We start from the raw sequence: 26,376 nt of genomic DNA on the forward strand, positions 1-26,376 counted from the left end.
AAACACATTTTAATCACTTTTGTGCTGTCCCCAAATCCAACCAGTAACACACCGAATAATCTAACAACGGCTTCCCAAGATTATGCTATTGTTCTATTCTGGTATGTTCCATTATTCCCTCTCTATATTTTTTGTGGTGCTATTTTCTCTGCATGTGAATAATTCTAGTTTTTTTTTTTTTTTTTTATAACATTTATTGTGTTAAATTTTAATTATAGTCATTTTATTTCCTTGTTATATATAATTTATTAAGGCATATAAGGTAAGAATAAATATGTATTAAATTAAATATGAGAAATGCTAAAATACACAAGTTCATGTTACATTAGCATCATACATATTTTGACTTGTACATAAATTACATTATTTTTTATACATTAAATTTTGCTTCTATTTTTTTGGGGTTAAATTTGTAATTTTATCTTTTTCTGCGTTAATGACTTTGCTAGTCCTTTTCTATCGTAGTTAATGTTATCACTTTAATGCTTTATTGTTCTAATACTACTTAATTATATATTATTTTTAATATCTTTTTTGATATTTTAATTCAATTAATATCAAATATTTATTTATTTGTTTACAGAAAATATGTAGCATTCACGCAAAAAAAAAAAAAAAAAAAACTTCTGTAAACAAAATTCTATGTTAAATTTTGTTTTATGTGTGAATAAGAAATAAAAGAACAAAAGAAAATTTAATATTAAGTTTTACTAAATTATTGGGATAATTTACTTGGATAAAATAAATGTTTAATTACTATGTCGATTCCTATAGTTTCATCGAATTTTTAATTAGGTTCTTATACTTTTTTTTTCTTTTCAATTAAGTCCTTATACCATATTAGATTTTATAATTAAGTCTCTACCGTAACAAAAACGTTGAAATTAACAGAATATTCTGTTAAACTATATAAAATATTCAGTCAAGTGTTAGACATATTCGTTTTGCTTAACAGAATATTTCGTTAATTCCAGCATTTTTATCACGGTAGGAACTTAATTACAAAATCTGATATGGTATAGGAACTCAATCAAAGAGAAAAAAAATATAGGGACCAATTAAAAATTCAGTGAAACTATAAGGACTAACAGAGTAATTAAACCTAAAATAAATGAAGTTTAAAATTATGCCCCTAAACTATAATCGATTACACATCCTGTCCTAAACATTTATATATAAATCAAATCGTACTCTATACTCAAGAGAGAATGAGAGGTGAAATACGGTGAGAAAGATGGCCATGCCATCGGAAGAGATAAGGGGGAGAGCGTGGGAGGGTGTGTATCAGTGTCAAGGAGGGTTTTTCTCAAGAGGGTTTAGAAAAGCCATCCAAGATCTCTTTTAGAGATAAGGTCGTTGGTGTAGAGAAGTCTAAGCCCTTTGGATTAGTAGGTTTACGCCATGGTGACAGGTAAGGTGATTCTCGTCCACCAAGTATCAGTTTACGAGAGAGGCAAAGAATTGTCTAGCTGAACCATATAAGGAAGCCATCGTGATCAAGGTGCTGGATAAACATTATGGCTACACGGCTCTTATGCATAAGCTTCTGATAGTATGGCGCATCAAATGAGGGTTTGATTTGTTGGATGTGGGGTTTGGATATATTTTTTTTTTTAATTTGGTATTGCTGCAGATCGTGAGAAAGTCATGCTTGGTAGCCCGTGGTTGATAGATGGTCACTATTTAGGCCATGCGCACAATCCTTCGGATCAAGGCTAGTATGGATTCAAGTCTTGAGACTTCCGATTTGGTGCTACCAGGAACAAGCGATGCTGCGGATTGCTTCTGCAATAGGGGTTCCGGTGAAAGTAGACTTAGCCACGAAGCTTGCAGAGAGAGAAAAATATGTCCGAACTTGTGTTCAAATTAATCTTGGGTTACCGATAATCAAACATATTATAGTAGAGGGTATGACTCATGAAGTGGAGTACGAGAGTTTGCAGTTGATTTTTCTACTTGTGCACAGTATGGGCATGATAAATCGTTGTGCATGGAGAAGGAGTCATCGGAAGGGAAGGGTGATTCTTTTGGTGATGGAAAGAATCATGAAGCCCCGACATTAGTGCCACACAACAATCATGAAATTCAAAAAGAGGTTGAATCGGAAGCTCACGATTTGGGTGAGGATTCTCGTAATTTGGACGAGAAATTAGGAGTTGTTAAAGGGAATGATGCGGTTACGGAATCATTGACCCCTCACATGGCTGATGGTCATGTTAAGGAGGCATGCATGGATGATGGAGAGGGCTGGCAACAAGTGCTGAGGAAAAATTCACAATGGATCATCCATCAGGTTTGAAGGACCAAGACGGAAAGCAGCACATGTATGGTTCAAGAAGGGTCCCAAGGCCCAATTTGCATGGTGATAGAGGCAAATCGATTGGCATTAGGATGGGGCAGCGAGGAAAGCATGAAATTGTGCCATCTCCATCGCACAAAATTCCTGTACATCGTGGAATTTCTCTCCAGAAGCGTCCGTGACCTTCCTCCCTGCAGAACTCGCCAGTTGATAAAAATAGCGGCGCAACGGAGGGAACCTTAGTAGATGGAAGCATGGCGGGTGTAGCATTTGGGGATCCGAGAGTGGCAATTATTGAGGATCAGAGTGTGCCAGTACCGCAGGACAAACCACCTATTGAGGTTGGTGATTCTAATTAGAGTATTATGTTCTTATTTATTCTGTCTCTATTATTTATGGATAGTTTAAATATGATTGTTTGGAATATTAGGGGTGCTTCTAATAAGTTAGCCCAGGTGTATTGTAAGGAACTTGTTAAAAAATTTAGACCTGTTTTCTTTATTGTGGTTGAAACCCACTCCCCTTTTCAGCATGTAAAAGCTCTGGAAAAAGTTGGGCTATCACTTTGTTGGTATAGTGGAAGCAAAGGGGCATAAGGGAGGTATTTGGTTTCTATCCTCTATGCAGGGTATTTATTGTAAGGTCATTGATGCTTTTGATCAAGGTGTTACTGTTGAGGTTCAATCTGATAATTTAATTTGGAGGTATAGTGGTATTTATGATAGCTCTCAATTTAATAAAAGGATCCTCCTTTGAGATTATCTTGTTGCACAATCTATGATTTTTCAAGGATCTTGGATTATTCTTGGTGATTTTAATGAAGTCATATTTTTCCATGAATATAAGGGCTATCAATTTTCTCATCAAAGAGCAAACATGTTTGCTACTTCATTAGGGGATAGTGGTTTATTGATCTGAAGATTATTGCGAAATGATTTTCTTGGTACAAGAGGATAAAAAATTATGTTGACGTGGCAAAAAAGCTTGACCGAGTCTGTATAAATAGTGGTTGGTTATCTATCTTTCTAGAGGCTTATGCAGAAGTTTTAAATAGGATTCAGTCTGATCACTGCCCTATTCTGGTGCGTTGTAAAGGTCGTCCTCAACCTAAAGGGAATCGACCTTTTCAATTTGTTGCTGCTTGGACTACTCATCCCGGGTATAAGAATATTGTGAATCAGTCATGGTAGTCTAGTAATAGAGGAATTCATGGCAAACTTTCGAAAGTGCAAAAGAATTCATTAGAGTTTAACTCGAAGGTGTTTTGTAATATTTTTGTTAAGAAATGTGAATTAGAGCAACAGATTAATTATTTACAGAAGCATTTGGAAGTGGTGGATATCATTCATTTGCGTCAGAAAGAGCAACAGTTGCTTAATGATTATAATAATACACTAGTGCAAGAAGAGCTCATATGGTTCCAAAAGTCTAGAGAGCAGTGGGTAAGGTTCGAAGATAGGAATATAAGATTCTTTCATATTCAAACTCTTGTGCGAAGGAAGCATAATAAGATTCATGGCCTTTTTCTCAAGGATGGAGTATAAAAAACTGATCCGGGGGTTCTCAGTCGAGAAGCAGAGTCTTTCTACAAAAGTTTATTCTGTCGTTTGGATAATGTTGATTTGGGTTGCCTTTGTGATATGCCTCTTCCTTCTCTGAAAGAGGAAGCTTGCAATGATCTTACGTCACCAATTACTATGGAGGAAGTCAGAACAGTTGTTTTTCACATGAACTCTTTTAAAGCTCCGGATCCTGATGGGTTTCAAGCTTTCTTTTTCAAGGAATATTGGAAGATCATTAGTCTTGATGTTTGGAAGATGGTTAAGCAGGCATTCTCCGATGTTGCTCTTGATCCGAGAATGGTGGAGACTTTACTGGTTCTTATTCTAAAGGTTGAATCGCTGGTATCTATGAAAGATTTCAGGCCGATTAGTCTCTGCAATGTAATTTACAAAATTATCACGAAGGTCCTTATTAATAGGGTCCGTCCTCATCTTGCAGAGATTGTTGGCCTGCTTCAAGGAGGATTTATTCCGGGACGAAGAACTCCTAACAACATCATTATTGCTTAAGAGGTCATCTACTTTATGAAGAAGACTAAATCAAAGAAAGGCACACTGACCTTTAAGATTGATCTGGAAAAAGCTTATGACAGAGTTGACTTGAGGTTTTTAGTCCATACCTTTAAGAGCTTTGGTTTTCCCATTCCTACAATTAATTTGATTATGAATTGTGTCACTGCTTCTTCCTTATCTATTCTTTGGAATGGGAATCGTCTGAATGGCTTTACTTCTAGACAAGGAGACCCAATATCACCCAATCTTTTTGTGTTGTGTATGGAGAGATTGGCATACTTTATTAGTCATCAGGTTGATTTGGGCTTGTAGGAGCCGGTTGCTATTTTTAGAGGGGGACCAAGAATATCTCACTTAATGTTTGCGGATGACTTGCTTTTATTCTGAAAAGCTACAAAGAGACAAGTGCAAAATGTGATGTTGGTTTTAGAAACTTTTTTCAAAATATCTGGGATGAAGATTAATGTCGAGAAGTCTAAAGCACTTTGCTCCAAGAATTTCTCTGCAATAAGGAAAGAAGTTTTCATTGGGGTTTTCTCTATCAGATTTGTCCAAGACTTAGGCAAGTATCTTGGGATTACACTTAGCTATTCTAGGGTGACCCATTCAGCTTTCAATGGTATCCTAGATAAGATTCGAGGTAGACTAGCAAGTTAGAAAGGGAGTTTACTCAATCGGACTTGTAGACTCTGCTTGGTTAATTCTGTTGCAGCCACTATTCCCACGTACCAAATGCAGGTATCTATTTTTTCCAACGGAATCATTAGTAAATTGGAGTCTATGATGAATAATTTTCTTTGGAAAGGACAAGTTGATGGAAGAGGATTGTATCTTGTTAGTTGGAAGGTACTGGTTACTCCAAAAAAATATGGAGGTTTGGGAATTAGAAATTCTTATTGTGTGAATATTGCTCTTTTTGGGAAGCTAGTTTGGACTTTTTTCTAGCAGCCAGACAAGTTATGGGTCTAATTATTGGATGCCAAATACCGATCATCTCTATATGACTGTTTTAGTTGTCCTAAGAACAAGGGCTCTCCCATTTGAAAGAGTCTTTGCAAGGCTTGGGAAGTGTTGAAGGATGAGTTTGCTTAGTGTATTGAGAATTTGAACCAGAATTTTTGGTTTTCTAGCTGGAGGAGAGAAGGACAGTTTTCTAATGAGATTGATTATGTTCACATTTCTGATTTGAACCTCCGGATACAGGATATTTGGACGGTTGGTAGGTGGTATTTGGATACTCTTTATTCTCCTTTATCTTAAAATCTGAAAGGTAATATTCTTTCTTACAATCCAGATGTGCAAGCAGACCCGAAAGCGAGTTGGTATTAGTCTGGATTTGCTGTCAAAGTCTATGATTCATGCAATGGTTACTTGTGATTGTGTAAGCAACTATTTGGTTGGGAGGAGCAGGAGAATTGGCTTTGGCTTTGGCGTCAACTTGTTCCGAAAAAGCACAAGTTTTTAGCTTGGCTGTGTCTTGAGGAGGCTCTTCCTACTACAAGTTTTTGCTTCAGAAGAGGCATGTCATCATCGGATAGGTGCCCAAGATGTCTTTCTAGCCAGGAATCAATTTTACACTATATTTGAGATTGTCCAAAAGTTCAGCTTATATGGCATAGGTTGGATATTTCTTGTCATCCTTTGGATTTGAAGAACTGGTTCTTGTATCATATCAGAGAGCATCCATTCGGGTTCTTTTCGGGACTTTGGTGGATATGACGAGTAAGGAATAATGACATCTTTAATCCTCGTGAGAGTTGGCCTCCAAAAAAAAGTGATTTGTCTGGCATTAGCTTCAGAAACAGAGCTTAGGAATACTTATGAATTACAACGTACGTCCCTTCCCTCTATTTTAAATGGTTTTTGGAATCCCCCATCCATTGGTACTTTCAAGATTAATTGTGATGCTAGTTATCCTGGTTCAGGTGATAGTGTTGGTTTTGTTTGCGTTATTAGAGATTGTAATGGGAGTTGACAAATGAGATGTTTAGGAATAATTGAGAGTAATAGTATTCTTCAAGGGAATTGTTGCTATTTGGAGAAGATATCTCTTAGCTTGGGATATGGGTCAACGAGATGTTATTTGTGAGACGGATTGTGTGGAAGCGTTTAAACTTGTTACTAATCACCAAGATGGTTTTGGGTTTATTGATTCGTTGGTGCTCAAAATAAGAGATATCATGCATTGGAATTGTCGTGTTGACTTTTGTTTGATTATGAGAGATGCAAACACGGTGGCAAACAACATGGCAAATATGGTGATGAGGTTACAACTTCATCGTGTGGAGCTTCGTTCTCCTTAAAAGGAGTTTAAGAGTAGTCTTGAACGGGGCTGTCTTTCTATTTAAGCAGTTTCTTTGTTTTTCTTATTCTTTTTCTTTGTTTAGTTTATTTAAGTCACAAAAAAAAAAAAAACATATAAATCAAATCATGCTATTTACATGTAAATCAAATTAACTTGATTCCATTTACTATATATATGCTATACAAGTACTAACTCGAATCAAGTTAATTTGATTTGATGCGTGTACAAATTATTGACATTAACTTTAAAACATAAATGCCAATAACAAAATATCTGTTTGGATTCAAATAAAATATTAACAAAAAAGAGTAAGAATAGAAATTTAATATTTATGTTTTAATTTAAATTCTAAAAAATCTACATTTTTATAAACTTATGAATTTAAAATGGAATAAAAACTATTTCTAAAAATTCATTAAAAAATTATCCATTGACTCATTAGCATCTAAAAAATTATTACTAAAACTTTTGATGTTAAAAAAGTTATTATAAAGTATAGTCATCTAAGGTGGCATAGGAATTAAAATTTAAGGACTGATTAGTTTGCAAAAATATTTTCTATTTTTGTTTTTAATTTTTTTTAAAATAATTTTCATTTCCAACTTTTTCACATATAAAAAAACGTGATTGGTTTGTAAAAAGATGATTCATTTTTAAACGTCGAAAATAATAAAATTATATTTAATTGGCATATTTTTAAAATGTACTTTTCAATGTTATAAAATATAAAATAATATTTTTATTAAATGTACGATTTAGTTATTTAATTTTTTATTAAATTAATAATTTATTTTTATACAATATCAAATATTAAATAAATTACTATCTTAAAATAATTAATTGTGTTCATATAGATCTATCATTAAAAAATATAAGACTAAAAAAGACTATTAATTAATCTATTATTTATTATAATTCCTTTAATTCAATTAGTACATACTCCGTACTAAAAAATAATTCAATAAATATACTTATTTTATTTTAAATTTTAGAACTAAATTGATCATATTTTTATTGGTTATTTTTTTTACTGTTTCTAGTATTGTTTGCTGTACTTAGTTATTTTAGTTGAATTTGGAAGACCCATCTTATTTTTATACCTATATTAAAAAATTATGTTATCTTTTTATTCAAATTAATTAATAAAATTTTATTTAAAAAATTGACCATATTAAGAATATATTCAAAAGATAAATAGATCACCGACCTTTTAAATCGTGGACCTTTTGGTTTATCAAAATTGAAAAATATATTTAAATCCCTCACTTTTAATAGATAATTATACTCTTATGTAAAATTGGGGTTAAAAACTATAACAGATAATGCTGTGTCCGTTATGGTGATGATGGTGATGATGCATAGGGTTGGCAAAAAATAAAAAGACAAATAGATTTTTCCGTCAGATCCATCATGTCTGCTGCCACGTCAGTCTCAACTTTTTCTGTCTCTTTTTTACTGCTGTCATCTTCTGCGGCACAATTGATACCGACAAATAATAAATCGAATCAAGTTAATTCGATTTACATGTAAATTGCATAAATCAAATTCATTTGATTTGTAAATTGAATCAATTTGATTTGATTTATATAGATATATTTAAGATAGGATGTGTAACTAATTCTATTTTAGAATATCTGTATAATTTTAAATTCTATTTTTTTAACGTAATTATCTTAAATTTTTATTGAATATATTTATTTAAAAAAAAATTATTTGAAAAAGATAAAAAAGAGAAAAAAAAAAAAGAAAGGTTAATAAGGAGAGAGAAAATGCTAAAGTAATTAATGTAAATTGAAGAAGGATATAAATAAAGAGTCAAGCTATATATGTATAAGTGTTTTTGAAATAAAGTTCAATTAAGTTGGTACAAAATTTAACTAAAAAAAATATGTACATTATTATATCACTATTTTTTTTTGTGTTTTTTACGTCACATAAATTTTTATTGGAGAGCACAAAAATTTATTGATATAGTATATAAATTTTTAAAATTAGCAAAAAGAATTTTGTATATAACACAAATTTATCGATATAACACATAAATCTTTATACATAGCACATAATCTTTTCTACAAATATATTTTGTTAGTTGGGTGAGTCAATATTATAGATATGTAGTCTTTTAAAAATTTTTATACTGTACATCAAAATTTTTATATTATGCACCAAAATTTTTATATTGTACATTAAATTATATGTTGTGCATATTTCATTGGTATAGTATATAAATATTTGTATACAATATACAAATTTTTGTATATAAAACACAATTTTTTATTATAAATATATTTTATTAATTGAATAAGTCAATATTTGGAGTATATAATTCTCAAAAAATTTATGTATTATAAATCAAAGTTTATGTAATATACATATTTTATGGATACAATATACAAATTTTTGTATAATATTTCTTATAAATAAAAGAGCGTGCAAGAATTTAATTAAAAACTTGGTTCAAACGCCTGGTATTTTTCACAAATAAAAGAAGAGAATTTTATCAGAAAGAGAAAAAGTTAAACTATAATTAATATGAATAATGATGATAATATACATATTCATTCTTAATTATAAAGCTAACATAAAAAATGAATAAATTTGTTGTCAAAATCAAAATTTGTAGGAGCTTGTGTATGTTAGCCATTTTCATTAAATGTATTATTAATAAAATTTATGTTTGATAATACAATAATAATATTTTGAAAATAAAATATTTCTATCAGGAAATCTTTAATAATATCAGTATTTTTTTACAAATTCATAGTAAACATATCGTAAAAAAAAAAAAAAAAAAATCATATATGGAGTAATATTATTAAAAATATGAGTGATATTGTTATTTTTTAATATTAATTACATAAAATCTAATCCAACTCTAGCGATTTATTTAAAATTGGATCCAATCAAATTAAAACTGTTATGATTTTGATTTGTCATTTTGCATTGAATTAAATGAACAATGTTATTTTGACCAAACACTTGTATCACAAATTCATACTAATATGCCACATTATTCTAACAAAACGAATATCCATTTTTCCAAAATTACCCCCAAAAAAACACGTGCCAAGATCCAATTGCAAGATTTCAACAACCGCAACACTACACGTGTGTGGACACAAACAAAACCTTCACGTTTTCCCCCCGAACTTTCGTAAGCCAAAAAATAACAAAAATAATAAAACAAAATTAAAATACTCTTATCCCGGTTCTCTTAAACGGAAAAAGCAGCAAAACTAGGCCAATAAAACCAGAAACATGCATAATCAAAACCAAATCCTCTCAGTCACTATTCAAAACCCAACAAATAACAGATTTTGCGACCAACCCATTTCAATTCCCACCCCCGATAACAAAACCCATATCCCAATTTTCAATCTTCACCATCAACGGCAAATCTTCATTTTCCGGTAGTCCCAATGCCGGAAATTGAAGACCACTCGCCACCGTCTCCGACGGAGCAAAGGGCTCTATTCGGGAAATACGACCTTGGAAGGCTCTTAGGATGCGGCGCGTTCGCGAAGGTTTACCACGCGCGGAACCTTGAGACTGGAGAAAGCGTGGCGGTGAAGATCATAAACAAGAAGAAGTTACAGGGAACCGGTTTAGCCGGTAACGTGAAGCGAGAGATAAACATAATGAGTAGGTTGCACCACCCTCACATCGTGAAGCTCCGCGAGGTTCTTGCGACGAAGACGAAGATCTTCTTCGTAATGGAGTTTATTAAAGGTGGTGAATTGTTTGCGAGGGTTTCTAAGGGGAGATTCTCGGAAGATCTGAGCCGTCAGTATTTTCATCAGCTGATCTCGGCCGTTGGATATTGCCACTCGCGTGGGGTGTTTCATAGGGATCTTAAACCGGAGAATCTCTTGCTTGATGAACATGGCAATTTGAAGGTTTCGGATTTTGGATTGAGTGCAGTTAGGGATCAGGTCAGGGCTTTGGCTTCAATTAACAGCATAATTTCGGGTTAATTTCATCTTTCATATTCTAATTATTATTCAATTTAGGGTTCGAATTTGCAAAGTATTCTTTAGTCCTAACATTATATTTTAGAAAGAGATTGAAGAAATTCAACAAATAACTTATTACTTATTACGTTTGGATTTTTTACGTTAAAAACATTTCTAAGAAGTGCTTTTCTAAACCATTTTCTATTTGTTTATAGAATTTGCTTTTGATATATTGTACTATAAAACAATTTTGAGTTAATAATCAGATTGGTTTATGAATAGATAGTGATCCTCAAAATTTTAATTTACTTCATTTGATTTTTTAATTTAATATTTGTGACTTACGTTTTTTATCTTTATACTTCAATTTGTTCTCTAAAAATATTTTAAAATTTTAAAAATTGGTTTACTGACGGAAGTAAAGTTAGAACCAATGTGAGCCATAAATATTATTGAATAAAACACTAGTATAATTTCAGGAATATTAACTCAATTCATTCCATTTTTTTTTTTAAATTAAGAGTGGAACTCGAATTTGAGATCTTTTAGTGAGAAGGAGAGACTATGCATAGCTCGTTGGCTAACTCAATCCATTCAATTACGTATAAATGGTTATGAAAAAAAATGTGATTAAACGATGTTTAATCTTTTACATGATTATTTTATCAGAATTAAATTTTTATTTATAATTATTATGTTTTACCAAATATAATAATTAGATTCTGTACCTTTTTAAAGCGTACAAACTAATCTAGACAAAGTTGAATCTTATTTTTTAAGAAAAGTTTTTACGTTTATGCTTCTAATGAACACTGGCATCTTTCCCAACATTTTTGACACTTTTTTTTTTCCAGATACACCCTGATGGACTATTACACACGCTGTGTGGGACCCCTGCCTACGTGGCACCTGAGATTCTATCGAAACGCGGCTACGACGGTGCCAAAGTTGACGTATGGTCATGCGGCGTCGTTTTGTTCGTTCTAACGGCAGGGTACTTGCCGTTTAATGACCCGAACTTAATGGTTATGTATAGAAAGATCTACAAAGGAGAGTTTCGGTGTCCACGTTGGATGTCACCGGATCTCAAAAGATTCCTCCGGAAGCTTCTAGATGTTAACCCAGAGACAAGAATAACTGTCGAAGAAATGAAAAAGGATCCGTGGTTTAGAAAGGGCTACAAAGAGATTAAGCCTTATGAGGATGATTATGGGCTTGGGCTTGGGGTTGGGCCCAATAAGGTCTTGAATGCGTTTGATATAGTAACTTTTTCTTCCGGTTTGGATTTGTCAGGGCTGTTTGGTGATATTGGTAGTGGGAAGGGAGAGTGGTTGGTGGTTAGGGGGTTACCGGAGGAGGTGGTGGAGGTGGCGGAGGAGGTTGGGGTGGCGCAAGGGATGGCGGTGAGGTGGAAGAAGGAGGGTGGGGTTGACTTGGGAAGGATGAAAGGGGAATTGGAGATTGGGGTGGAAGCTTACCGGCTACCGGCCGAGATGGTTTTGGTTGAGGTTAGAAAGAAGTTTGGGGATGACGTGGCTTTTAGGGAACTTTGGGAGAATAAACTCAAGCCTAGGTTTCTCTTGTTAAAATGTGGTTCCGATGTTGCGACCACCTCGTCGCAACATAACGAGGAACCAGAGTCTCCGGTTCTAAACGAACAAAGCAGAAACAATAAACCAGAAGTGATTTATGATCAATGTTGAGACAAATCCTGAAAGAATTGGGTCAAAAAATTCTTACCCGATCCAAACCAGTTCGATGGCAATTTAATTGGTTCGATTTTAATTTGTCTTTAATTTAATCCAATTCGAACCACAAACATCCCTATCAAACATTATTGTTAAATGAAGTGTGATCGTTCGAATCCCGCCTTGTGCATGCAGCAGTTTATTGGCTAGTGGCAGACCTTTAAATGGAGCTCCGATCTGCGACGGATTAGTCTTTCGCCTGTCGGGTTGGGGATACCGTGGGCAACAAAAAAAAAAAAAAGAAGTGTGATCTACTGATTTCACAAAAGGGTTCATACATCCAATAATAGATGGAGTGGGGTCAACGAGACTCCATCTAATGGATGATGGGAGATGAATTGAGAATTTGGGATGATGTTTGAAACTGAATTGAAGCTTCTTAAAACAACGAAGGTTGGTGGTGGGGCAGAATGTTTGATTACCGTAGCACATGCATCGGTTTGGGACTTGAAAATGAAGATGGTGGGTTAGATTTGGAAATTTTTGGATGGTAATGACCTCTCAACAATGATTATATATGATTGGATTTATTTATTTATATAAGAAAAATAATAGATAAGGGAGGGAGTATGTAAGAAAAAATGATAGACAAGTGGATTCTTTTGACGTAGGAACTATAGTTTTTAACATATGCTAAGGACTCAATTTTCTAGCTTTGTAAGAAAAAATGATGTAACAAAAATGGAAAAATCATGCACGTGTTAGGCATGTTTTTGCATTGAGGTTACCATCAGAATATGTAAATAAGTAAGTTAACATACAAGCTACAAATAATGGAGGATAGAATCCAAAAGAAATTAAGAATGCATTCGCCATTTTTTTTATACGGAAGGGGATTCTTTCTTTCTTTTTGTTTTTTATTTTTTTTACTTTTTATTTTTTATTAGGTGATTTAATACTTTTTTTTCTTTCCAAATTTTGATTTATTATGTGCATTTAATATGGAGACCTTTTTATATTACTAATAATTCTTGGTAGAGCTAGTTTTTTTCTTTCATTGCTTAATGGATAGTGGTGATACAATGCCCTGGCATAGATGATTATAAATTAGACAATTAGTAAAAATGCAAACAAGCCAATTTCTCAAATACCAAAGACTCTTTTTTGTCCATTTTTATTTTATTTTAAAAAACGACTTATTCATTTTTTTAATTTATTATTTCTCAAACAGGTTCAGAGGCTCAATTTTTTGATATGGAATCAATTATCATGTTGATCCTGAATCTGAAGAACAGGTGTGTTTATAAAATATATGGAGGTGATTATTTTTTTAAATTCAGAAGAACAAATCGGATGCACCGATTTAGGGGGAGAAGAAATCTGAGGTTCCGAATTTAGTTTGCTGAAAATTGAAATTTGGTAGTTCATAACTTGGAGTTTTCGAATTGTGTGTAAACAATTTTTTTTTTACTTCTAACAAGTTTTTAATGGTTAAAAAATATAAAAATTAAAAATTCAAATTGGTAGGTCAGTTTTACAAATAAAAAAATTAATTAGAGAAAAATTGAAATTTGAGACTCAGATTTGTATACATATATATACATACCAACGGTCCACTTGCAGAAACTTCATCTTCTTCCACTCATCTTCTTTCTGGTTTTTTACCGTTTTGAGTTTCTTTTTTTTTTTTTTTTTACTTTTGTCCATATGAACTATCAGTGAAGCATAGTTTTTAAACAAAATGAAAAATAGAGTTATCTTAGAATTATATTATCATGGTCAAATTTTGTTACAAACACTTGAGAGTGTAAAATTTGTATGTGAAAATTTATATGAACTTGTTGTTCCTTTTATATTATCATTTGAAAAACTAAAAAGTGTTATTTGTAAAAGAATAGGCCCGCATATAACTAAATACCTTATCACTAAGTACCTTATAAAAAACATCTAGATGAACATATTCAATACCCTACACGGAACCGTAAACAAGAAGGCCATAACTAATTATGGTTTAACACATAACCTAATTAATTATTATCTTTAATAGCTTAATTATTTTTTGCAATAATTAGTTCTAATTCTTATCTATTCTACTACAAGTATAGTTTATACATTAAACCAAAAATTCTAATTCATATTTGCATATAATTTAAAAGACTCAAATTATCGACAAACTAAGCTCTATTAATTTATTTGTTAACATTCTTTAATTAATTCATGATGACACTAACATTAAATAGATACTACCAACAACCTCAATATCAGGTGATATAAAATCTTTCAACCAACAAACTAAATTTTAATTACACATTCTACTAACAAATACAATTAATAAATTTATAAAATAATTATAATTATGGCATAACAAATATAATACTAATTATTATTCTCAACCATATTATTATTATTATTAATAATAACAACACCGTAAACTAGCTACTGTTATAGACATATATATGCATATTATTATTAGGGATAAGTATTGTTTTGGTCCCTAACGTTGAGGGTTGGAATCGAATCCGTCCCCAACATAATTTTTGACTTAAAATCATTCTTAATATTTTTTTTTCCTATTAAAATCGTCTTTTTTAATAAAATTTTTAATTTTATTCCTAAACTACTCCTATTTTAATAAAAAAATTATAAAATTAAAAAAAAAAAACAAAAGAACGCGTGTTTGGGGGGGGGGAAGGAAAGGGAAAGGACGCGGGGTGGGGGTGCGGGGGAGGGGCAGGGGGAGGGGGACGGCGGCAGCGAAACTTGGAGCCGCCATCGCCATCGTCGTGGCCGTCGCTGTTGGGAATCACGAGGGAGAGAGGAGACGCGAGCCACTGTCGCCGCTGACCTCGCCGCCGCACCTCGCCGCCTCGCCGCTTCATCTGCACCTCACCCCCTCGCCACTGCACCTTCCCATTTCTCCTTCAGCTTCTTGTTTTTTGGTTCTGCAGCTTGCTTCTACTTTCTTGCTTTCCTGATTTTGCTTCTTGCTTCTGCTTCTTGCTTTCTTACTTCTGCTTCTTGTTTTTGCGTCTGCTGCTTCTACTTCTTGCTTCTTGCTTCCCGATTTTTGATTCTGCTTCTGTTTCTGCTTTCTTGCTTTTAATCAAAAATAAAATCAAGGAGCATTTGTTGAATGAAAATGAAATTGTATTTTCTGTTTCTGCTTGTTAAATTTTAATGGTTAAATTTTTTTTTTTCAAATGTGATAATTTTGCTCCTGAATTTACTCAATCGGTGGTAGACTGGTAGCACAATTCTCATCTGGCTGACGCCATTAATGATTATTCTACTCTGCTTCTGCTTCTACTTGTGCAATGGATGAAAATACAATGAATGAATTGTTGCTTCTTGCTTTTATTTCTGATTTTATCAATGTTGAAGTAACTCTATATATTTTGCTTTCTGCTTGTTGCTTGTTGCTTTCTTGCTTTTATTTTACTCTGCTTCTGCTTCTGTGAATTTTGATTTGTTGTTTTCTGATTTTATTGTTGTTGTGTGTTGATTTGTTTGTTGAATTTGTTAAATTTTTTATTCCTTGATTTGTTGAATTTGTGTTGATTTCATTGATGTTGTTTTTCTCAGTGGTGGAAGTAATGGTGCTGGTGGTGGTAGAAATAAAGGTGCTGATGGTAGGAGAGGGTATTTTTGTCCAGAAAAAATTAAAAGGACGATTTTAATAAGAAAAAAACGTTAAAGATGATTTTAAGTCAAAAATTACATTGGAGACGGGTTCAATTCTGACTCTCAACGTTAGAGACCAAAACAATACTTATCCCTTATTAAGAATTATTAGCGTAAACTAGCTATGTTACTGTTATAAACATATATATGCATGTAAAACTAACAACGATCTAAATAATGTTAATATTATCTTTTATTTACTATAAATAATATTAACTCACAAATATTATTATTATTATATTTATATTTAAAAAAATAAAAAAAATACTTACATAATTAACTTCACTAAAATAGTTAATAATGTAAAATTTAAGGCTATCAACTTCTTTAATTTTTTTTAGGCATTATGATTAATTTATTGGGTACGTAGGAGATGAATTATGAGAGTAAATGAGAGTGTTGCAGAGAAGGAATTGAAGAAAGTAATGTTCAGAAAAGAATGAAACTGGAAAGAAGGAAGATAGGAGCGTGGCTTTATTCTTTAAGGTTGGAGTGCATGGGTGACACGTGGGGGAGGCCACAAATCTGAGGCTCAGATTTGTGGTCCACTCCCTCACCGTTAGATCTGCTTTGCTTCTTCCCTGACGGTTGATTTTTAAGGGTCTCAAATCTGAGGCTCAGATTTCACCAACCCCATCATCACCGTCTGATCCTCTTCAATTTAATTTTGACCATTTGATACTTCTTCTAAAGCTCAAATCTGAGGTTTCGAATTGTAACAAAACTAACCCTCCGATTTCATGCCCCTAAAAATCTGAGCCTCCGATTTGTCTTCCACGCCGTTACGAACCGTCCACACCCATGAATAACACACACTGGCGCTTTTTAATTTTAATATTGGGACTTCAATGGTATTTTTCACCGTTATTGCCAGTGTGTGTTATCCATGGGTGTGGACGGTTCGTGATGGCGTAGAAGACAAATTGGAGACTCATTTCTAGGGGCATAGAATCGGAAGGTCAGTTTTGTTACAATTTGGAGTCTCATATTTGAGTTTTGGAGAAGTATCAAACGACCATATTTAAATTGAAGAGGATCGGACGGTGATGATGGGATTGGTGAAATCTGAGCCTCAGATTTGAGACCCTTGAAATCCAACTGTCAGGGAAGAAGCAAAGTAGATCTAACGGTGAGGAAGTGGACTACAAATCTGAACCTCAGATTTGTGGCCACCCCCACGTGTCGCCCATGCACTCCAACCTTAAAGAATAAAGTCACGCTCCTATCTTCTTTCTTTTCAGATTCATTTTTCTCTGAACATTACTTTCTTCAATTCCTTCTCTGCAACACTGCTATTTACTTTCATAATTCATTTCCTACCCATCCAACAAATTACTCATAATGCCTAAAAAAAAAAATAAAGAAGTTAATAGTCTTGAACTTTACATTGTTAACTATCTTAGTAAAGTTAATTATGTAAGTATTTTTTTTATTTTTTTAATAATAATAATAATAATAATAATAATAATATTTGTGAGTTAATATTATTTATAGTAAATAAAAGATAATATTAACATTATTTAGATCGTTGTCAGTTTTACATGCATATATATATATATATATATATATATATATATATATATATATATATATATAACAATAACGTAACTAGTTTACAGTTAATAATAATAATAATAATAATAATAATAATAATAATAATATGCATATATAGCCTTTAACAGTAGCTAGTTTACCGTGTTAATAATAATAATAATAATAATAATAATAATAATAATAATATGGTTGAGAATAATGAGAAGCTATATATAGAAGTAGTTAGGATTATTGATCATGAATTTTCTTTTTATTTTTTCTGTATAATGAGAAGTGCATTTTCTCACACGTATTTCTTGTACTCTCATCACATATCTCTCTCTCAATTCTGATCTTGAGCACGGTTTTCACATGATGCGGTGAATGTGGAAGATCTAAAATCTGACAAGAGGTGAAAAACAGTTACAGATCGAAACTGTGATTCTACTTTAATGGCAGACGTCTCCGTTTCAGACATAGAAAAAAATCACGATCAATAATCCTAGCTACTTCTATATATAGTTCTCACTAATAGCTAATTAACTTAGTTAGGAACTATCTAACCTGATGCTGAGTTAGCTCATCACTTCTACAAATAACACAACTAACTATTAGTTACAACTTGTCAAAGTAGAATATGCCCAAACAATAAAACTAACTAATTTACATCTTCATCATCCTCCCTCAAGTTGGAACTAATCACTCCACTTGAAGAGGAATCACATCCTCCCTCAAGCGGGGAATGCAATCAAGCATTCCTAGCTTGTTGAGTAGCAAACCAAATGGTCTTGGAGCAAGCGCTTTGTGAGAAAAGCAGCTGTTTGATTAGCTGATGTAACTGGCATCAATTTAAGCACACCGCACTGCACCTTCTCCTGCACGATGTGATAATCCACCTCAATGTGTTTTGTTCGTTCGTGAAAAATCAGATTCGTCGCAATATGCATCGCGGATTGATTATCACAATACAAACTGATTGGTTGCGAGTGCTTCGAAGCTTAGCGAGATTGCTATCGAAGCTTTCTGACTCAAGGTTTCCAGATCTGAACTCGAATGGAGCCAAGTCAAGTGCGAGTGCTTTGGAAAATCCGTCGAGCGTTTACTACCTCCATCTAGGTGAAAATCCTGGAGTTTCTATAGTGTCAGTCGTGTTGAATACCTATAATTATAACTCCTGGTCTAGATCTATGAAGAGAGCTTTGAGATCGAAGAATAAAATCGGATTTATTGACGGCACACTTGCTAAACCAATTAAGAACCATCCTGAGTTTGTGGCGTGGAATAAATGTAACACGTACGTAGTGTCATGGATTAATTTGTTACTAAGCAGTGACATAGCTCAGAACGTAGCTTGGCACGAGAGTGCGGTAGATCTGTGGCAAGATTTAGAGTATCGATATTACCATGGAGACTTGTTTCGAATTGTGGAATTACAAGAAGAATTATATGCTATGAACCAGGGGGACTTGAATATTACAAAATATCACACAAAAATGAAGGCAGTTTGGGAAGACATTGAGAGTTTCGAACCTGTTCCAGTGTGTGTTAGCTGTGATGTGAATTGTGAATGTGGACTTGAAGTAGTTAGAAATTACCGAAAAAGAAACTATGCGGTTCGATTTTTGCGTGGACTGAATGAGCAATTTAGTGGCGTCCGATCACAGATCATGCTGATGAAGCCATTTCCTGCTGTGAATGAAATGTTCCCTTTGCTTACTCAACAAGAGAGACAAATCCATGGGATGGATACTGAGACTAGGAGCTTCGCAGATCTTGCCAATTCCACTCACAATTTTAACGATAATAGCGTCCCTAGAGGGAGAGGACAAGGAATGCGGGGTGGAAGAGGTGGACGAAGTGGAAGAAACTCACCTAAGAGCTGCTCATACTATCACAAGGCATGACACTTGGTGGACACATGCTATCACAAGCATGGATTTCCACCACACCTCCAAAGGCAAAAACAGCCAAGGGAAGTGAACAATTTGGTAGTAGCCAATCACATTGCTACTGAGGTAAATGATGACAGTGGCAGTGGTTTGAAGCAGGACAAAGAGAAGGACGATCCACCATTGTCCAATCAGAGTTTGAGAGATGCACTAGTTGCCTTTCTTCGATAGGAATGTGTACAAGCTTGCCATGGAGAGAGCATGAGAGAAACCTGCAACTCCAACGCAGGACAGAGAGGTACAACTTTAGTTGCTTACACATTATGCATGAGCTCACATATTGCACATCTATTATCGGTAAACACTTTTTTCTCAAATTCTTGGGTGCTTGACACAGGAGCAACTAATCATGTGTCACTCTCACTGCATTTTTTTACAACTTTTAGGCATATTAGGCCGATTTTTGGTGAAATTGCCAAATGGATCTTACGCAACCTCAAATATTTGTGGAACTGTGGTATTTTCAGACACACTATATCTCACTAATGTGTTGTACATACCAAGTTTCAATTTCAACTTACTTTCTATATCTCAGCTTATAAAAGGCTTGCATTGTAAATGTGTTTTTACTGATAATGGTGGTGAAATACAGAGTCAGACCTCCTTGAAGAAGATTGGCACAGCTAGAACATGTAAGGGGTTGTACATATTAGATACACCAGCTGATTTGCATGCATCATTAGCATTAGTTCCTTCTACATCTACGGACAGCATCATACATCAACCAAAAGAGAGTAATAACAATAGAAAAACAGCTTTTAGTTTGAATATCGAGACAGCAGATTTGGTATCACACCATCAATTTTCTCTAACTAGTTTGTGGCATAATAGGCGAGGTCACTTACCACATAGTGCATTTGAAAGTATTAGGAAGGTTTATCCTTGTGTAAAATTCAATAGGCTTGAATGTAATAGACCTTATGATTCTTGTCACTTGGCTAAACAAAAGTGGTTACCTTTTTCTCTTAGTGAGTCAAGAAGTGCGCATAGCTTTGATTTGATACATGTAGACATTTGGGGACCTAATTCAGTTATTTCAATGCAAGGATTCAAGTATTTTTTAACAATAGTGGATGACAAAACAAGATTTGTGTGGATTTACTTGATGAAGTTGAAATCTGAAGCAGGTTCTTTAATGCAGAATTTTGTAAACTTTGTTAAAACACAATTTCAAACTCAAATCAAAGTTGTTCGCTCGGATAATGGTTCGGAATTTAAACTCATTACTTTTTACCAAATACAAGGCATTTTACATCAAACCTCTTATGTTGAAACCCTCAACAAAATGGTATTGTTGAGAGGAAGCATCAACATCTACTCAATGTGGCAAGAGTCTTGATGTTTCAATCTGGTTTACCTAAATGTTATTGGAACTTTGCTATAGGTGATGCGTGAGCATCTTTTCTATCTTTTCCTAGTGAATTTGCATTCAAATTGTTGAGTTTAATAAAGAATTAATTATCTTTTAGCCACTATGAATGCTACTTTGAGTCGTGTATAATTCTGTTTATTTCAGGTAGCATTCGGATGGATTTGATGGAGTTTCTATAGAAAAAGAGAAGAAAGCGAATGATGTTGTCAACCCTAACCTCTCTGCACTCTAACCTGAATAACTCGAGCTACAGAGGTCCAATGGACGTGATTCCAGTGGCGTTGGAAAGCTAACTTCCAGAGCTTTCCAACGATATATAATAGTTTATACTTCTTCTCCATCAATTCTGCAAGAGTGGCGCCTAATTTGATATTTCTCAAGTTAGGCGCCAAGATGAGCAATATACATGAAACCAAGGCAGCCAAAGTGGCGTCTCAAGTTAGGCGCTAGGACAAGAGAAAGGCGTTAAATATACACTGCTAAGGCTGCGCCTAACTTGAGATTTCTCAAGTTAGGCACCAGACACAACAACAACGCACAAGATTGATGCTGCCCCCTCCAAGTTAGGCGCAACAACACACGCAAAACACTCCAAACCATGTTGGCTCCTCCAAGTCTAACTTGAGATTTCTCAAATTAGGCGCCACTCCTAAGGAAGGCCATGGTCCCCACGTCCAAGTTTATGATGGCAACGAAGATCTCTTTTAATTCTAATTAAACTTTATTTTATTTAAAAATAGGAAAAAGATATTATTTAGTTTTAGGAAATATAATTTATATTAATTAGGATTAGATATAAAAGGGAAAAGAATCAGCCATTCGGGCTAATCTCTTCTCTTCTTTCGCATTTCGCAATTTACAGTTTTTCAGAATCCTTGTTTTCTCTCTCTGAACCATGAGCAACTAAACCTCCACTAGTTAAGGTTAGGAGCTCTATCTATTGTATGGATTGATACTATTACTTTTCTATTTTAATTCATGTACTGATTTCTATTTCAAAAATTGTTTTCGTTCTTTATTTTATGAATTTGGGTGGAACGGAAGTATGACCCTTGTTCTAATTGAGTTCTTGTATAACTTGGAAAAGCTCTTTACTGGAACAACAACTTGAAAAAAATTTTTCCTAAATTTTTAATTATCTGGACTTAACGGGATACGTAACATATAATCCTCTTATATTTGGATAATTAGGGTTTCTATGGCATATAAACTAGAATGAAACTTCACCCTCTAATTGGAATTAAGTGACCAAGGAATTGGCGGTTGATGAAGGTTAGAGGAGACTAAAAAGGTCTAAGGAATTAGGGTTTAGTCACATATAGTTTGCCATGAATTGAATCTTGCATGATTAAAATAGTTAATAAGAAAAGTCAATCCGAAAGATAGATATCTCTAAAGCCTTAACTGTTTTCTCATATATATTTCACAATCTGTTTACTGCTTGTTTTCTGATCTTCTGAATTTACTGTTAATGCGTTTGAACTCTCAAAACACCATTTTTTGTTTGTCTGACTAAGCAAATCACTTGATCATTATTGCTTGATCCATCAATCCTCGTAGGATCGACCCTCATTCACCTGATGTACTATTTGGTACGACCCGGTACACTTGCCAGTTTGTTTGTGGTTATAAATTCCGCACCAATAGGTCAAGCTGCGCATATAATTAATCGATTGCCATCTCTTATTTTAAAGTATCAAACACCATTTTCCGCTTTATATGAAAAAATACTGATATTAGTAACCTTAGAACATTCGGTTGTTTGGCCTATGCATCTACATTAGCTCACGGTAGGAAGAAGTTTGATAAGAGGGCAAGAAAGAGCATTTTTCTCGGTTTTAAATCAGGTACAAAAGTTTTTCTTCTATTTGATCTTGGAACTAGGGAGCTTTACTTGTCAAGGGATGTGGAGTTTTATGAATCTTCCTCTCTGTACATGTTGTCCAATTTTAATATTGCTATGGATACCTCCAAATCTGTTGGTCCCAACCACAGTTCGGATCTTGCACTACTCAATCCTTTTACTTGTGATTATTCTTCTTTGGATAGTGTCGTATCTTCCCGTTCTGCATCTGCATTTCATTCATCGCATCCTTTAGTTGTTAATGAGCATGTTAGGGATCCATCTGAGTCATTGCATCAAAACAGTTCATCGTCTGAGTCTATGCATCAAAACAGTTCATCTGCATCTTCTTCTATAGTTCCCCTACGCCGGTCAACTCGGGTTAGCAGACCACCACACTACTTGCGTGATTATCATTGCATGCTAGCTAGGACAAATTGCTCTAGCTTACAATCTGATTCATGAAAGTATGGCCTGTCGCAAATGGTGCATTATAGGAAGCTATCCCCACCTTTTAGAGCTTTTTCCCTTGCTCTGACCATAACCGAGGAGCCAAAAACATATCAGCAGGCTGTGGCTCATGAATGTTGGAGAAACGCCATTAGTGCGGAGTTGCTAGCTCTTGAAAGGAACAAGACTTGGACCGTTTCTTCTTTGCCTCCAGGAAAGCATGCTATCGGTTGTAAATGGGTATTTAAAGTGAAATTCAACCTGGATGGCAGTGTGGAGAGATACAAAGCATGACTTGTGGCTCGTGGGTACAACCAACGGATTGGTTATGACTATTTTGATATGTTTAGCCCGGTGGTGAAGATGACCACTTTGCGAGTACTTCTGACCTTGGCAGCAGTCCACGGTTGGCCATTGCACCAATTGGATGTTAATACGGCATTTTTACATGGTGAATTACATGAGAAAGTTTACATGGCAGCTCCACAAGGACTTAATGTTCTGGCCAGATCTGTTTGTCGACTTGATTGATCGTTATATGGGTTGAAGCAGGTGAGCCGCCAATGGAATCTGCGGCTGTGTGGTTTTCTTAAGCAGCACGGTTTCCTCAAATCCAGTCATGATCATTCCTTTTTTACCAAGCGCACCAGCAGTGGACTGGTGGTGATCCTTGTGTATGTGGATGATTTAGTGTTATCCAGAGATAATGCAGTTGAGATTAATGCTATTAAGGAAGCCTTGGATGCTGAATTCAGCATCAAGGATTTGAGAAGACTGAAGTTCTTACTGGGAATGGAGGTAGCATGCAGTTCTCAGGGTATTGCTTTGTACCAAAGGAAGTATACCTTGGATCTCCTTGATGAGTTTGGGATGGTGGAGGCAAAACCAGCAAGTGTGCCTATGCTTTACAATGGAAAATTAGCTAAAGATAGTGGCTCTAAGCTCCCAAATTTGACAAAATTTAGAAGGTTGCTTGGGAGACTCCTTTATTTGACTAATACACGTTCGGATATTGCATATGCAGTTGGTAAACTCAGTCAGTTTCTCGATTGTGCCATTGATGAACATTTTAAGGCTGCATTTCTCATTCTTAGTTATCTCAAACAAGCACCAGTGAAGGGGTTATTCTTCCCTTCCAAGAATGATTTCAAGCTTTCCGGCTTTGTTGATTCTGATTGGGCTACGTGTGCGGACACCAAACGCTCAGTCACCGGGTATTACTACTTCCTTGGATCTTCCCTCGTGTCTTGGAAGAGTAAGAAACAGACAACGGTGGCCTGCTCTTCCTCCGAAGCAGAGTATCGGGCTATGGCACAAGCAACTAGAGAGGGGCAATGGTTATTGTTTCTCCTTCTTGAATTTGGGATTCAGCACTCGCAACCAATCAGTTTGTATTATGATAATCAATTCGCGATGCATATTGCAGTGAATCCGATTTTTCACAGACGAACAAAACACATTGAGGTGGATTGTCACATCGTGCGGGAGAAGGTGTTGAGCACGGTTTTCACAAGGTACTTAGTGATAAGGTACTTAGTTATATGTGGGTCTACTCTTTCACAAATAACACATTTTAGTTCTTCAAATGGTAATGTAAAAGGAACAACAAGCTCACATGGATTCTCGCATACAAATATTACACCCGCATGTGTTTGTAACAAGATTTGACCATGGTAATATAATTTTAACATAACCATATCCTCCATTTTGTTTAAAAACTATGCTTCAGTGATAGTTCATATGGACAAAAGTAAAAAAAAGGAAAAAACTCAAAATGGTAAAAAACCTGAAAGAAGATGAGTGGAAGAAGATGAAGTTTCTGCAAGTGGGCCGTTGGTGTGTATATATATGTATAAAAATCTGAGTCTCAAATTTTAATTTTTTTATAATTAATTTTTTTATTTGCAAAACTGACCTACCGATTTGGATTTTTAATTTTTATATTTTTTTATCACTAAAAACTGATCCATCGATTTATTAGAAGTAAAAAAAAATTATTTACACACAATTCGAAGGCTCCGAGTTGTGAACTACCTAATTTCAATTTTCAGCAAACTAAATTCGGGGTCTCAGGTTTTTTCTACCCCCTAAATCGGTGCATCTGATTTGTTCTTCTGAATTAAAAAAAAACCACCTCTATATACTTTATAAACACACCTGTTCTCCATATTCAAGAACAATACGTTAATTGATTTCATATCCAAAAAATTGAGCCACACACCGACAATAACAGTGAAAAATACCATTAAAGTCCCAATATTAAAATTAAAAAGCGAAATTTAAAAGCATAAGTGAGCTATCAATTTCAAATACAAAATAATGAAATCAACTCTTGAAAAATACACCTCCCAAAAACCTCCAGCACTGAAATGCAAAGCGATATGACACTTCTGCCAACGTGGAAATTACTATAAAATATAATATTATATATAAATTAATATTAAATATTTAAAAATAAATAATAATAATAAATATTAATTACAAATGTAATGTAATATTAAAACATAAGATTCAATTAAATTGTTATACAAGCAAAATTATATATGGATCATGAAAATCTTAACATAAAATTTTAATTATAAAGAAATAAAAAACATGTAAAATAATATTTTAATCGTAATTTTTTTTGTGTGACTTAAATAAGCTAAAAAAATAAATAGAAAAACTATTTAAATAGAGGGACAGTCCCGTTTAAGATTATTTTTTAAATTCTTCTCAAGGAGAAAGAAGCTCTACTTGATAAAATTGTAACTTCATCGCCATGTTTATCATGATATCTGCCACCGTATTTGCATCTCTCATAATGAAACGAAAGTCAATACGCCAATTTCAATGTATGATATCCCTTATTTTGAGTACCAACGGATCAATAAACCCAAAATTATCTTGGTGATTAGTAAGAAGATTAAACGTTTCCACACAATCCATCTCACAAATAACATCTCGTTGACCCACATCCCAGATTAAGAGATATCCTTTCCAAATAGCAAACAAAAATTCCTTGAAGAATACTATTACTTCCAATCATTCTCAAACACCCCTTTACCAACTTCTATTACAATCTCTAATAACGCAAGCAAAACTAACACTATCACCAGAATCAGGATAATTAGCATCACAATTAATCTTAAAGATACTAATGGAAGGGGATTCCAAGAATCACTTAGAATAGAGGGGAGAGATATATGTTATAATTTAAAAATACTCCTAAGCTCCTTTTCTGAAACT

At 34.0% G+C, this 26,376-nt stretch overlaps 1 protein-coding gene across 1 annotated transcript; it reads left to right on the forward strand.

The window, feature by feature from the left end:
* Positions 1 to 9,483: 9,483 nt before the first annotated feature.
* Positions 9,484 to 13,204, forward strand: LOC112719897 (CBL-interacting serine/threonine-protein kinase 11). Its single transcript, XM_025770631.3, has 2 exons — positions 9,484 to 10,611; positions 11,487 to 13,204. Exons 1-2 carry the CDS (start codon positions 10,099 to 10,101, stop codon positions 12,333 to 12,335), a joined length of 1,362 nt encoding a protein of 453 aa, XP_025626416.1. The 5' UTR covers positions 9,484 to 10,098; the 3' UTR covers positions 12,336 to 13,204.
* Positions 13,205 to 26,376: the final 13,172 nt, after the last annotated feature.

This window comes from Arachis hypogaea, chromosome 11, assembly GCF_003086295.3.
Source record: "Arachis hypogaea cultivar Tifrunner chromosome 11, arahy.Tifrunner.gnm2.J5K5, whole genome shotgun sequence".
Taxonomy (NCBI): domain Eukaryota; kingdom Viridiplantae; phylum Streptophyta; class Magnoliopsida; order Fabales; family Fabaceae; genus Arachis; species Arachis hypogaea.